The sequence below is a fragment of the Suncus etruscus genome, chromosome 20 (genome assembly GCF_024139225.1).
Source record: "Suncus etruscus isolate mSunEtr1 chromosome 20, mSunEtr1.pri.cur, whole genome shotgun sequence".
Classification (NCBI taxonomy): domain Eukaryota; kingdom Metazoa; phylum Chordata; class Mammalia; order Eulipotyphla; family Soricidae; genus Suncus; species Suncus etruscus.
In genome coordinates, this window is record NC_064867.1 from 27,254,977 (window position 1) to 27,270,637 (window position 15,661).

General features: G+C 39.4%; 1 protein-coding gene across 1 annotated transcript in view; it reads left to right on the forward strand.

Moving 5' to 3' along the window:
• Nucleotides 1–11,816, forward strand: part of ACP3 (acid phosphatase 3) — a 33,466-nt gene extending 21,650 nt beyond the window's left edge. Inside the window, exon 11 of the mRNA XM_049766090.1 lies at nucleotides 11,698–11,816. Coding sequence (XP_049622047.1) covers nucleotides 11,698–11,816 — 119 coding nt within the window. The remainder of the gene's footprint in view (nucleotides 1–11,697) is intronic.
• The last annotated feature ends 3,845 nt before the right edge of the window (nucleotides 11,817–15,661 follow it).

The following is a 15,661-nucleotide window of genomic DNA, read 5'->3' on the forward strand; positions in this document are numbered from 1 at the left end:
TCTGACGTAGAACAGATTTCACACAAAAGACACAATTCTGAGGTCTACCGTACTCTACAAGAAAGACTTGAATGCTAGCAGGTGGGCAAAAGATCGACCCACTCACTCTAACCTCTCATAAGAGAAGTCAGAAGTGGGGTGCAGTGGGGAGAGCTGGAAAAATTACCTCTACTTGGAAACTGAAGATATATTTTATATTTATGTTAAAGCATTGGGGTGGCAAAACTGAAAATGCAATACCTCTATGGTCTTTTGGTCCTGGGAAATTTATGTTACTTTGGAAGAAATCAAATTCAAACTGACAGGCCAGAAAATTCTAAGGAGTATTCTGTGTATGATACTTAAGGACGCTTCTTGAAATACTTCAGGTCGCTTCTTGTAGCATCACTGTAAATGAGTAATTTGATAAAAACAAGTTATTTGGATACAGCATGGCAGAGATGAGAATCCCACACAACTGCATATCTCTCGAAGCTCTATTGGTAAAGGATATTGAATCCAAAGGTATATAAAAAAGCAAATATGAAAAAATAAAGTATGATGGTCAGGGAGCTGGTTCAAAGGGCTGGAACAGTGTTTGGTATGTGGGAGCCCTTGGTTTATTCTTGGAAACTCATGGTCTCTTGAGTACCATCATCTGTGACCAAAAAAAAAAAAAAAGGAAAAGGAAAATTATAACCATGAGAATGCATCAGAGACAAGAATAAAATTGGAACTGCTAAGACTGTTCTGAATGCTTCAGGAAGAAAAATTACTCAAATGTGAACGTGTGACTTTGATATCTGTTCTTTTTGCTAGGTTAAGTAAATGTAATCACAAATAGTGTTCAAGGCTATGGTATTCATGTCTAAAGTTACTGTATTCTGCTACTACCAAACTTTCTGAGACCCTCCACCACTATACCTTTGTAACTTCTAGTCTGCTGCTTTTTCGCTACCATGTACTGCTTAGTCATCTGAATTTTGTGACCAGGGCCAAGAGTTTGTCCATTGTCTGATACAGTCTATTTCCTTGTTTTGATTCTGAACCATAGAAGAAAGAGTGAGATCATCCAGTATTTATCCTTTGTTCTCTGACTTATCTTAACATAATGCTCTTTGGTCCATCCGATTTGCAGCAAATGCATGATTGCATCTTTTCTTACAGCTGTATAGTATACCATTGTATATCTCTACCACAACTTCTTTATCCAATTATCTGTTATTGGACATTCGTGTTGCTTCCTCATATAATACTTGTTCTGAGGGTAAAATGGAATGTGTGAGGCCCTGGCTTATCTCTCCCAAAAACCTAAGGAAGCTCACAGGTCCTGTTGAAAGTATTTGCTCTACAGGAAGAAATGCTCAAAGGATTCTCTATTGAGTCTTGTAGAGGTGACCTGTATAGAGAACTCCATGCTACGTGACCATTGTGGACAAAGATGAAATTGTTTCTAGAGATGGTTTCCACTGGAAGCCAGAATCTAGAAAAAAACCATCCCTTCTCCTGATTAGTCATTGACTTCAGACAGCAATGATATGCATGTTTGTATTATTGCTTTTCTAAGTATACCTTTGGCTTTGGGGCCATGATCTAGGTCTTATCTTGCATGTAATTTTCTTTCAGCAAGTAAAATACTAAACTTGTGAAATACTAAATAAAGCAATCTTTAGGTTGGTCAAAAACATTACCCTTATAATGAATTTTGAACATGTGTGTGTGTGTTTAATCAAAATAAAAATCCTGAAGCACAAATTCTAGGGACTCTTTTTTAGGTCATATTTATTAGCACATCAGCGCACTGGCTAGCACACTACATACACTATTTGAACTCTAACAAAGAGGGTTAGAACCTACACTATATGACCTTACAGGGTGATTAGAAGGGCAATAGGAAAATGTTTTAAGAAGCCATTATTTTTTTTTTTGTTTTTTGGAGGGTTTTTTTTTGGCGGTGGCCACACCCGTTTGATGCTCAGGGGTTACTCCTGGCTAAACACTCAGAAATTGCCCCTGGCTTGGGGGACCATATGGGATGCTGGGGGATCGAACTGCAGTCCTTCCTTGGCTAGCGCTTGCAAGGCAGACACCTTACCTCTAGCGCCACCTCACCAGCCCCCAAGAAGCCATATTTTGTCTTATGTTGAGAAAATCCTGGGATGGGAAATGTCCATTGAACAGACACTGTAGATTGGTCAAAGCATGAATGACTCAGCTGAGAAAATTGACCAAATTGAGAAAATCAAGTATAGCATGCTCAGATAAATTTGATACACAGTGCTAGCTGATAACTTTATACAAAACTTTAAAAAAAATAAAGTGAGTTTTGGAGAGATAGTACAGTGGGTAGGGAACTTGCCTTCACATGGCAAGCCTGGATTTGATATCTGGTATTCAGCATGGTTCTCCAAGTCCTACCAATAGTGACCCCTGAGCAGAGAACTAGCAGTAAGCCCTGAGCACTGCTGGATGTGGCCCAAAGTACAAAAAAAAAAAAAAGATGAATTTCAGGATTTAGGATTTTCAAGAAGTAAGACTATAAATATAAAATCTGTCCTGTAAGTGGCCATTTGGTACAATATACCTGAAGTAGTCAACCCCATTTTTCTGGCACTTCCATTTATAAAATTCTTCCCATACCTGTCATCAGTATTTCCAACTAGATCTCAAAACTAGAATGCAATTAACTGCATTCTCATATCAGTTAACTAGAGCTTTTGCTGTAAAAGTTATAAGTCCAAGTTTATATTCTGCTAATTGATTGTAACAAAATTCTTTTTTATTTTTTGGAAAATGTTTCTTTAATTCCAAAATGTTACTTACACCTACCCCATTCCTGAAGTCCCTCACTTTAATTTTTTATGGGAAGACTGAAATGTGGGAAATTTCAATTTTCCTTTATAATCTTCACAAAGCACAATATCTACAATTCATTTACACAGACCCATAAACCTACCAGGAACTTATTAAAGATACATATGATACATTGTCAGTACACATTGTTTTGATCCTGGTACATTCCACTGGTATATACTCATGGACTTTCTACCTCGAGTTTCAACATTCCATTTGTCTGTTTCCTTTCTACCTCACCTGACGTCAGTATGGCTGAGTACATACAGGTGTCAGAGCCTGAAACTCCAGTTGTCAACAAATAAGATCTATAGTTAGGTGTCAGATGAGACTGCCATGGGATTATCAACTTACTGGCTGTATATATCCATATGTATGTCTGTTTTATTTGACTTTTTTTTTTAGCATGGAGCATCACCTTACATTCTCTTCTTCACATGGTTCTTTGGAGCTCCTGTTCCATGATAGCCTTTCTAGCACTCTTCTCTTTGTTTTAAATCCAGTTGTTTCTAACACCTTTTACTCATTCTTGTAGCCATTGTCAATTTTACAGCATATCTCCTTCATTAAAGACAAAGGGGTCTTACTTGCTTCTCCATAGTTCACTTCTCATTCCCACTCTAGCTCTCAGAGGCCATTCTGAAGTCCTAATGACTATTCCAACTAAATCCACACCCTGCCCAGCACAACAATATCCAGCCCTAGATCAAATCACTACAGTTTTTTCATATGAATGAAAGTTCAACTGCTGAATGGATTGAACCCCATTGTCAATATTTCAAACTATTATGTTGACATTTCTCATCCAACCTACTCTTAAACCTTTTCATGTTTCTTGGTCAATGACTCCTGCTAGATCTTGTTTGATTTTTGGTTCTTTGGTTGTTGGATTCTTTATTTTTAAACATAGAGGCTTTGTTATCTTCCCCAAATTCAAAACTCTATTTGACTTCTTTAATTCTCACAAACTTGCTTGAGAAGAACAAGGTAATCTGTTGAAAATGCTTGACTTTTCAGATCATTATCTCAAAATAAGTTTTCACCTATTTACTGCTGCTCTTGAGTAACCTGATTTCTTTCCTCAAGCCTATTTAACTAACCCAGGTCTCCTCACAGGTCTTCAAGTTAGCTTCCTTTTTATTCTCTGCACTGATTCTTTCTCTATGGAAATACCACAGTCTCTCATCAAAATATACCTTCAAGTGTCTGTTCTATCTCTCTTCAGCCCCAGTGTTCTTGAACTAACCAATAACACTCTCTCCTTCCTCTTTTACACCTGATCTGGAACATAACATCCATCCTTCTTCTGAATATCTTTCCTTTAGAAATTCATCAGAAACTAAATTAATAGCCTTTGAACAATAGGCCCCCATGGGTAGAATTAGGACCCAAAGTTTACACTATCACCAAATTTTTTCCTATATCATTTCTATTTCCAACCCTCTCTGTCTTGTAGACAAATAACCAGAAACTGGCAAGACTCACAAGGAAAAGAAAAAGAAAAAATACTCAAATAAATAGGATCAGAAAGTATAGGTGAGAGATTACAACAGAACCTCAAGAAATCCAAGACATCATGAGAGCTTATTACTCAGTTAAGCTAGAAAAACTAGAAGAAATGGACAGATTTCTGGGAAAATATCATCTCCCGATACTTAATGAGGAGGAAGTGGAAAGCTTAAACAGGTTAATCAGAAGGAAATTGAAACAGTAATTAGGAAACTCACCAAGAACAAAAGTCCAGGGCCAAATGGATTTACAGGTGAATTTTATCAAGCATTCAGAAAGGAGTTGCTACCATTGATCCTTAGACTCTTCCAAAACATTTAAAAGACAGAAACCCTCCCTTATATCTTCTATGAAGCTAATATCATGCTCATCCACAAAGCTGACAAAGATATCACCAAGAAGAAAACTACAGACCAATCTCACTAATTAACATGGATGCAAAAATCCTTGACAAATGTCCCAGAATGAGATTAGTGGGTCAGTGTAGTTGAATACTTACTTAGTAAACAAGAAAGATTTTATGGGTACCTTCCTCTTTTTTAAAATCAATATATACTATATAAGAATACATATTTCTCAGTATATACTATATACAATTTATATAATTATATATAGTTATGCATTATTAAGAAAACAGAAGAAAACTGAACAAAATAATTTATTGGCAAGGGCCTGAGGCAGCAGGCAAGGAGAACCCAGAAATAGAAAATTAAACCAGTCTCACAGTTCAGAATGGTGAAAGTTCTTAATGAGAGACCTGTAGGAAAGTAGGAAAACATTCATCGGAGGTAATTATCCTAAGAGGTCAGGGAAGTCTTCTCAGAAAACGATGTTTTGACTGAAACCCAAAGAAAAGGGGGAACTAACCCGGTGAAGAGAGAGAATGATAAACAAGAAATGTATGAAGGCCAAGAGGCTGTAGCCTGCAATGGACACATTAGGAAATGCAAAAAGTGCACATGTAGAGATGGTAAAGAGGCATGCAAGGTGTGAATTGAGGTCTTGGAGGCCCATCTGAGTAGCTCTGATCATTTGAATGTGCCAATGAAGGACATACAATAACTATTTTCTTAATTTACAAAGTCCCTGGACCAGAGAGAGGGATGGAGCACCTGCTTGGTATGGAAGAACCCAGGTTCAATTCCCTGCACTACATAGTCCCCAAGCACTGCCAGAATTGATCCCTTTGTATAAGACATGAGTAAGCCTTGATTTCACAGGTAGGACCCCAAAACAAAGCAAAACAATAAAACGTGTTAAGACCTATTTGCCTTTCATTAGGAAGACTGGGTTATAAAGGAGAGACTGTGGGTGAAAAAAGGATGGAGATTGAGAATTATCCAAGGACTGGAAGGAGAAGGAACAGTGTTTGGATTAGAGAGAAGACAGGACCCAGAGATTAGTAGCAGCAGGAAAGGGTAGCAACATATTTGCAAAAACCTTTTTGAGAAAAAGTTGCACCATTTGTGTGTGGTTTTCAACAGCAATCAAGGGTTTCCATAGAGACAGACATCTCTTCAGGCAATCCTGCAGCATCACTGAGCACTTTCTTTCAGATTCAAGGGCATTACACACTTGAATGGAAACATCCTTTAGGGCCAGGGATGTGCATCAGGGATGGAGCACATGGCCTGTATGTGTGAAACCCTGAGACCACTTTCCCCACACGGCAAAAAACATTGAACAAAACAAATCCTGCGAGCTACAAAGAAGAATATGTAGAAAGAAGGGAAGAGAGTGATTTTCCACTAACCTCCCCAAATGATGTTGTCCCAAGGCCTTCTCTTTGGTCCCTTTATTCTACACTCACCAGGAGTCATACTATTATTAAAACCTCAGACTTATACTTCTACTACAATCCTTAATTCCATCTCTATCCAAAGATTTTTAGATATTTATTTTCCAACTGCCTACTGATTATCTCTAGTAGGATAAAAGCTATCTCAAAAATAAATAAATAAAACATTTCACCCTGAACAACTGTTGGTACAAGCCTGGGGGTCCTCAGTGGCACTTAAAAAGCCTGAACATCACTGTACCCTGAGATTCTCACACTCAACCATCTGGCCTCATTGGCTGAAAATCACCAAGAATGGCCCCAGGTTCCTAAGCACAACCCCTACCCCTCAAAAACTCAGTTCTACATTTGAAACAAAAATGTTCATCAGGGGGTTGGAGTGGTGGCACAAATGGTAGGACATTTGTTTTGCATATGCTAACCTAGGATGGACTGTGGTTCGATCCCCCAGCATCCCTATTGGTCTCCCAAGTCAGGAGCGATTTCTGAGCACATAAGCCAGGAGTAACCCCTGAGCATCATCGAGTGTGGGCCCCCTCCCCCCAAAAAAAAAATTGTTCACCAGGCCAGAGGTATAGTACAGTGGGTAGGGCTTGCAGCCAACCAGGGTTCAATCCCCTGGCATCTCATATAGACCCACCTACCCCCAACCTGCCAGGAGTCCCTGAGCTCAAAGTCAAGCTCAAAGTCACAGGGTGAGGTGCCAAAACAAACTAACAAGTCAGTAACAAAAATGTTCATCTATTCTCTGCCACATTGATCTTTTATAATGTGCTTCCAGTCTGAATATTGAGCCTAGAACTCATAGGCTGACCCGCGGGGGTGTGGAAATGAAAGTTGCTAGTTATTAGTGGGTTTACTCGAGCAGAACCGACCTGTAAAGAAGAACTAGAGAAATTAGTAACAGAAGCCTTCAAGACAACGCATGCTGTTCAAAAAGGGAAGTTTATTGTTGGGGGATCAGCTTTTAAGGGCTGAAACACGTCAGGGGTGTTACAAATTTTACACCAATCACAGTTACAAGCATTCATTAGCATAAACTGGGGCAGGTAGTAGGGAGGGGCAAAGAGGTAGACCTGAGCACGTTTTACTAAAAGGCATAACAAAAACTTTGGTTTTGTTCTAGAAGAAACGAGGTTTGAGTATAGACTTGAAGTGATAGACTGATATCATTTGGCTTACAGTCACTTGACCACTTGGTTAAAAATGAGGTATAAGGTAGAAGGAGAATAGCAAGGAAACAGATCAAGAGGGTGTTGTAACGATCATGACCTGAAAGGAAGATGATGGCCAATGGACAATGGCAGAGAAGAGGGGGAGAGTGAGTGGTGCTAGATAAAGCTTTTGGTAGAACTAACTAGATTTCTTGATATATTAGGTAGAGGATATGAAAGAAAGACCAATCCTAGAAGACTCAAATTATGTAGACTTTATTCAACCAAAGATATAATTATCTCCTTAACTATAGTGAAATTATCTCATCTCTTTGCTTCTCATTTTCTTTCTTTCTATAATAAGGTTAGACAAGATCAATGTTTTCTGACTTTGTTCTGTAAAGCACTAGGATTCTATAGACAGAATGTTTTCTTTCCTGCTCCCTGAAACTTTCAAGATTTTGGGTCATACTCAACAATGTTAAGGGACCATGTGGTGCTAGTGATTGCACCTAGGACTCCCACAGAATGCAAGTGCAATAACCCTTTCAACTCTCTCTCCTGTTTCCAACCCCTCATTTTTATAATCAAAGCCAGTCATATATTTAGGGATGGTATATACAGATATTATAACCTATACCTCTAGTGAAATTGGTAGAGTGTTGTGGAAAAAGTGACTGTACATGTGAAAACTAAGTGTCTCATTAAAATCTGTATAATTGCTTCAAAACTGGTTAGCTATTGTGGGCCATGTGTAAAGAAAGGTACAAATCTGGGCCAGAGTGATAGTACAGTAGTAGGGCTTTGCCTTGCATGAAGCTGACCTGAGGCCTGACCCCGGTGACCTGCAACTTTCGTGGGAGTCCCCCGACCCGCGGGGGTGTGGAAATGAAAGTTGCTAGTTATTAGTGGGTTTACTCGAGCAGAACCGACCTGTAAAGAAGAACTAGAGAAATTAGTAACAGAAGCCTTCAAGACAACGCATGCTGTTCAAAAAGGGAAGTTTATTGTTGGGGGATCAGCTTTTAAGGGCTGAAACACGTCAGGGGTGTTACAAATTTTACACCAATCACAGTTACAAGCATTCATTAGCATAAACTGGGGCAGGTAGTAGGGAGGGGCAAAGAGGTAGACCTGAGCACATTTTACTAAAAGGCATAAGATTCAAACAGAGTTCTTAATAATGTTTGCTAACACAAAGGCAAACTCTATATTTTTCTTTCTGGCTGGATATATTGGGCTGCTCTGAATTACTTTATTTTTGTCTATTTCCTTTGTTCTCAAGGCATGGGCCTTTTGGTCACGTGGGTGACCAGATTAGGAATTACTGAGGTGTCCTATGTCCCAGGTTTCATCAGCTAGGCTCCCCACAGTGACCCAGGTTCGATCTCCAACATCCCATATGGTTCCCCGATCCTTCCAGGAGTGATTTCTGAGCACTGATCCCTGAGTGCTGCCAGGTGTGGCCCAAACCTTCCCCCCACACCCCCCCAAAAAAAAGGAAAGAAAAGGGACAGAGCTGCACAAGTATCTTTTTATCATTAAAATGCTTTCCCTGGTTAATATAGACACCAAATTAGATGTGAAATTATCATAGAAGCTACCTAAGCTCGACAAACAAAAGCCAAAAAAAAAAAAGCTTAGTAAACCTTCAGACAATGACTAGTGACCCCATTGGAAAACTAATATTTTTTTTTTAGAACTAACATTTTTCACAAATTTTCTTTTACTGAAGGTTTTGTCAATAATCCCATTACCATTTAGTTGTAACAAGTAATATTAAGTAAATATTGTAATATGTAAATACTATGTAAATACATGCCAAGAAGGTAGTCTTAGGGGAAGGTGGGAAGCTGAGAACAAATGAAAGAGGGGGAACATTATAGAAGTGATGGGATTGATATTGGAACACTAAATGCCAGAAACAACTATTACAAGAATATTTGTAAACCATGATGTTTAAATAAAGTTGTAAAGTTTTTAAAAATAAGATGTTAATAATAATATGTTACTCTTTAAAAAAAATTTTTTTTTGGATTTTGGGCCACACCTGGTAATGCTCAGGGGTTGCTCCTGGGTTGGGGGACCATATGGGACACCAGGGGATTGAACCACAGTCTGTCCTAGGCTAGTGCGGGCAAGGCAGATGCCTTACCACTAGCACCACCACTCCAGCCCCTACTCTTAAAATTTTTAAATAGAAGATCATTGTGAAAACAAAAGCCAAATTCATCAAGTTGATACTCTTGTTTTATATAAACCAAACTAATGATTGCATTGACATTTCAAAAGCTCCTTTGACTTGAGACCATGAACAGTTGGTCAGTTTTCCTTCACCATCTCTTCTTGTCATGTTAACCACTACTCACATACTTGGTTGCTCACCAGGGGTCGCATACTTTGTTGTAGTGCTTGCAAGGGGTTGTAACCTTGGTTACGTATTCACACATACTTGTGCATGATGTCCAGAGATTGCAGTAAGAGCCTAAATGGTAGGACCACCAGCGTCCCAGTCATATGGCATAAAGTATTAAACTCATGACCTCAAATCTGCAAGGAACATACTCTACCAATGAGCTATTCCTGAAGCCATTGATCATTTTAACAGTAAAAAGAAGAGGGAGAGAGACAAAAAGATAATACCGGAAAATACTCCAACTACCCTTCATTTATTATTTTATTATTTTGTCTTTATTTAAACACCATTGTTTACTAAGTTGTTTATAATACAGTTGTTTCTGGCATTCAGTATTTGAATAGCAATTCCACCATTGGTGTGACATTCCCACCACCAGTGTCCCCACTCCCCCCAAGCCTGCCCCCTAAAAAAAACACAAAATAACTTACATATTTTGTTACAAATAAATGTTAATGGAATTAATTGGGGGGAAACCCTTTCAGTAAAAGAAAATTTGTGAAAATTGTTAGTTCTCACAAAGGAGTCATACATTCTTTGAAGGTTTTCTATGCTGTATGTTGCTAATTAAACATTATATTGGTTGTGTTTATTGAATTTAGGTGGCTTCCATACTTCTTTCCTATCTAATTTGGTTTTTATAATTTTCCTCTTTATAATTCCAGAATCTGTAGAACTGGGCTGATAAATTTACATGGTTGTGGCTGTGGCTATTGGGGCTTCCAGAAAAAAAGGAGTAGGAGTTAGCCAGGGGCAGGGAGACTGCCTATCCTCACTCCAAGAAGACTCCAGAGTTTTTAACCCAAAACCTGTGTGCCTGGAGTTTTTTGTCAGCTTGGTGTCTCTGCAGAAATTTGTTGTGAAATAGTGAAGTTGGACTGTTGGCATGACACTGTGTGGTGCCAGAAATTTGGCAGGGTGGGGACTCAGCCCACCCCAATTCAGAGGGAATCCCAGGGTTTTTATCTGGGAGACTTGTTGACCCATAAATTTTAGCAGCTCGGTTGATATTACTTTCTTTCATACCCTCATTTATTTTTATGTGAAACATACATATAGTGCTGAAAATTAGTTCATTCAAGTATCAAAACCAGGACCCAGTAAATAACTCAAAGGTCCAGAGTGCATGTGGGAGCCCTGGTTAATTCCCTGGTGTCACAGCATCCCACTAAATATCACAGGGTGTCACTACCCTCAACGCTACCAGGTGTGGCACCCCCCCCAAAGTCAAATAAAACACTACCATGACAATGGTAGAGAAAGAGAGAAATAGAATGCCTGTCTTGAATACAAACAAGGGATGGGGGAGGAGGGAGATGGAGGCATGGTGGTGGGAACGTTGCACTGGTGAAGGGGGTATTCTTTATATATATATAAATATATATATGTGTGTGTATAAAACATATATATGTGTGTATAAAGCTAAAACCCAACTACAAACATGCTTGTAATCATGATGCTTAAATAAAGATATTTATAAAAAATAATTAAATAAAAATTTTAAAAGGGGGGGGCAGAATTTACACCGGGAACTGTTGTAACAAGAAATACCTTCCCTCGGGGCCCGGAGAGATAGCACAGCGGTGTTTGCCTTGCAAGCAGCCGATCCAGGACCAAAGGTGGTTGGTTCGAATCCCGGTGTCCCATATGGTCCCCCGTGCCTGCCAGGAGCTATTTCTGAGCAGACAGCCAGGAGTAACCCCTGAGCAACGCCGGGTGTGGCCCAAAAACAAAAAACCAAAAAAAAAAAAAAAGAAATACCTTCCCTCTACATAGAATATTGACACAGGTTATGCTAGGACCGGAACCCAGGTCATTATCTCTTGACCCCTGCCTGGTCCAATCTCTTTATACCACTTGTGCTGGCTCCCAAGGTGCTTCAGAACCACCTCTGAAATTTATTCCAGCTAAGGTGTCATGGGATTCCACATGAAGGCACACTCACCCCTGCCCTGTCTGACAGTGTTTTTAATCTTTCTCCCCTGCAGCTCTCAGGATTGTTCTTGCTGTTGCCTTTTGCCTGGTGTCTGGTGTCCTGATGGTGCTATTGTTTACCCTCATCCGCTACGGGCCCTGCTGGCAAAGAGACCCCTACAGAAACATCTGAACAGCAGAAAAAAAAAGATATTCCACAGGGTGGTGAATCATTCAGCAAGACAGGCTTTTGCACATAGGCATCTCTACACCTCCACATCCTCCCTTATGAGCCTGTCTGAAGCCAGTCGGGAGCTTCAGAGACCCAGAGATAGCTGGATATATTCACAGTCATTTTTAACTGGGTCTCAGCCTTGAACTCCTCAAGACTTCACTGTGGCTTGGACCGCCAAGGAGAGCTATGTTCTATAGCAATAAATTCCAGAGAGAGTGTGGAACAGCCGAACTCCAGCCTGCCAAGCATAAAAGATTAGGAAGAGTGACACAGAGATGACAGAAGACTGGATAGTGGGGGAAATTAGGAGGCATGCAGAGAATGATTTGGAAGAAATAAGACCATGGAAATGGAAATGTGGGTCTGTAGCAGAGACTTCTTGTGTGAAGTCCTAGGTTTAATCCTTGGAGTGAACATCTCACACACACACACACACACACACACACACACACACACACTCACACTCACACTCACTCACTCACTCACTCACTAAGACCCAACCAGAAGATAAATCAATAAATATTTTCTTTAGTTATTAAGTCAGGTTTACTGCAAAGACACATCAATTTATGAAAAACAGTGTCAGCCATGTTCAAGTTGGATGGGTAATTATTGTGTATCTGCAACCTACACACACATTTCCAGACTATCCTGGAAATATCTCAGTATCATAATCTCATGGATGGTGAATCAGCCATCAATTTCTGTTGTGGAGAATAACAAGAAACTTTACCTAGCTTTGGTTCTTCCTCTAAACCTCCACTCTTAGAGCTGGATATTTTGACAATTCTGATTTCTTCACATAATTTTTAAAAGCCAAAGATCATACTTTGAGGCACCTTACTCATGACCAAGATGAGATCATACTGCATTTGATTTCAGAATAGATCTGACTTTTCTACACGATGGAACAGAGAGAAAAGTGGACTCAAAGACAGAGACTCACTGTCTCAGGCCTGCCCTGCCAATATCTTGGCACAATTCTCATACATCTTAAATAGGTTTTAGATTTTACATCTTGCTTTCATATTCTTTTTTTGTTTTTGTTTTTTTGTTTTGGGGTCACACCCGGCAGTGCTCAGGGGTTACTCCTGTCTCCATGCTCAGAAGTCGCTCCTGGCAGGCACAGGGGACCATATGGGATGCCAGGATTTGAACCAATGACCTTCTGCATGAAAGCAAAGGCCTTATCTCCGTGCTATCTCTCCGGCACCCTTGCTTTTATATTCTTAACATTGGAAGCTCTGGGCCACTCATCTAGTGCTTGTGTTCTGTAAACACTTTTGTAATGTTCTGGACTCTTCTTGTTCAAGCAAATACCCTCTCAAGTGGTGCCATTTTAAGCAAGACTGACACATATTCTGAACCAATTCATTCTTCGTTGAGCTGGTAGGCTGTTCACTCATTGGAAAAAGTCTTCACCTACTCAGTCACTACTACAAATTCTAGTATATATCTGGTGGGAAAAACCAAGAAGAGGTCTTTTACAGGTGTATCCATATGGGTCTTCAGTAAGTTTATTGTCCATTTCCACACAATCTTTCAAAGATGGACACAAAATATCGATGCAGTCTCCAGGTTGCCTATTTGGTCTAGTCTACGATCAGTGTAAGTCATAGGATGAAAACCAACCTGAGATCATTGCCTATCAAAAAAGCAGCTATCCCTACATGTCTGAAAACCCCTATATCACACGTACAGACACACATAAATAAACACACATACACACAATCTTTCAGTCTTCAGAATCTTCTACTTTTCTGTGAATTTCTGTGAATCTACTCTGTGAATTCCATAGGCTTCCCTTAGTAAACTCTAAGCATGTTTTTTCTTTTTCCAATTTTTAGGTATTTTTTGCTGGTGGGGGTAATATGGTCCACACCTGGTAATACTGACAAACAGGGGTGGGATTGTTCTGTCATGTAAATAGAATTGGAGGTTCAGCAAGGCAAGTACTTAACCCAGATATTATCTATCTGGCCCCAAGAACTTTATTTTTCCCCATTTACTTTATCCTTGTTTCTCAGTGAGTCATATTCAGGCAACTGATTCTTTGTTCTACAACATAAAAGAAACATCAGCAAAGAAATGTAAAGCCTGGCTCCATGCTCATCTTGAAAAAGACACAAAACATCTAGAACAGGAGTCTCAAACTCAGTTTACCTGGGGGCCACAGGAGGCAAAGTCGGGGTGAGGCAGGGCCGCATAAGGGATTTCGCTTACCGAATATTCGCAATAAAAAATCGCATTAATAAGAAAAAAATCGCAAAAAATCGCATTAAACATTTGCATACCCTGAACGGAACTGCTCGGGGTATGCGAATGTTTAATGCGATTTTTTTTTACTAATGAGATTTTTATTACGATTATTCGGTAAGCAAATAATTGCGAATACTGCGATATTTGAAGGCCAGCCAGGCCACAAATTGTTGTACGGAGGGCTGCAAATGGCCCATAGGCCGCGAGTTTGAGACCCCTGATCTAGAACATCAAGAAAAATGGACAAATGACCTCCATCAAGATGCTAATCATATCAGTAATGATGCTACAGTTAAGTGGGGGGAGACTTTAAAATAGAAACATAAGCAAAACTAAAACCATCAACCCAACATTAAAGTAAACTCAGTGAACATAAATGGGAGGCCTATTTTCTCTTCACTGGCAAAAGATGAGGTTACTCATCTCTAATGTGGTTATTAAGGCGTCTGAGGTCAGCCACAATCTTAGATAGGCTTGATGGAAGGTAAAAATATTTGCAACTTTTTCAATTCTTGCCATCTTTTTATCTCCGGGTAGCTAAAAGAACTTCCAAGCTCTATCAGTTCTTCATGTTTAAGTTTTTATTAACATCCTACATTTTTCTTCAATCTTCCATCTCTTGATTATTGTAAAGAAAGCTCTGGTTTCCAAATTGGTTGTTTATTTTACCTTCCACCAAATGCTCTTTTGACAAGTACTGTCTTTGCTTTTTATACTTCATGGCAGAACAGGAAATGACAAGTGAAAAAATGGTCTAGAATTAAAAAAAAAAAAAACCTAGGGCACAAATGTGGAGTAACCTTTTTGAGAAAAAAGATTCCTCATTTAAGTTTTCCAAGAATGTATGCAAATTCTCTCTTCTGGTAAATGGCTTACCCTCATAAATCAGAGATCAGTTCTGCTGGCATGATGGGAAATATGCCACATGAGATCTGCAATATGCAATATGAGAAATAGGCAATGTTGAAGGGCAGTGGAAGCAATATCCACTCTGAAATATATATTGCCCACATCTGAACCACTCTTGAGGCCTTAACAGGGTTAGAATAATACAATCACTATGTCACTGTAAGCAATTTCTCTAACATAAAAATGTTCAACAAATATATGTAGAAAAGTTCTTGAAAGAGTTGCAAGTAGACTATTTCTAACTCAGTGGCACTGCAGACAAAAAAGATTAAGAGAGTGACTGGAGTGATAGTACAGTAGGTAGGGCATTTGCCTTGCACATGGCAACCCAGATTCTAACTCCAGCATTAATGTAATCAGTGCAGTGACAGTAATTCCTGAGTACAGAGCCAACAATAAGCCCTGAGCATCACTGACTATGGTTCAAACTCTCCTTCTCCAAGAAGAAAAAAAAAAAAAAAAACAGGATCAAGGTAGGGTGAATTTTTGCATGGGATCAGTTAATCCAGAGTTTTGTTCCTGGCTTCCTCTATTATCTCCTGAGCCCCACTGGAAGCAATCCCTGAACACAGAGCCAAAAGTGAGCCCTGATCACCTCTGGGTATGAATCAAAACAAATAAAAAAGAATAGGATT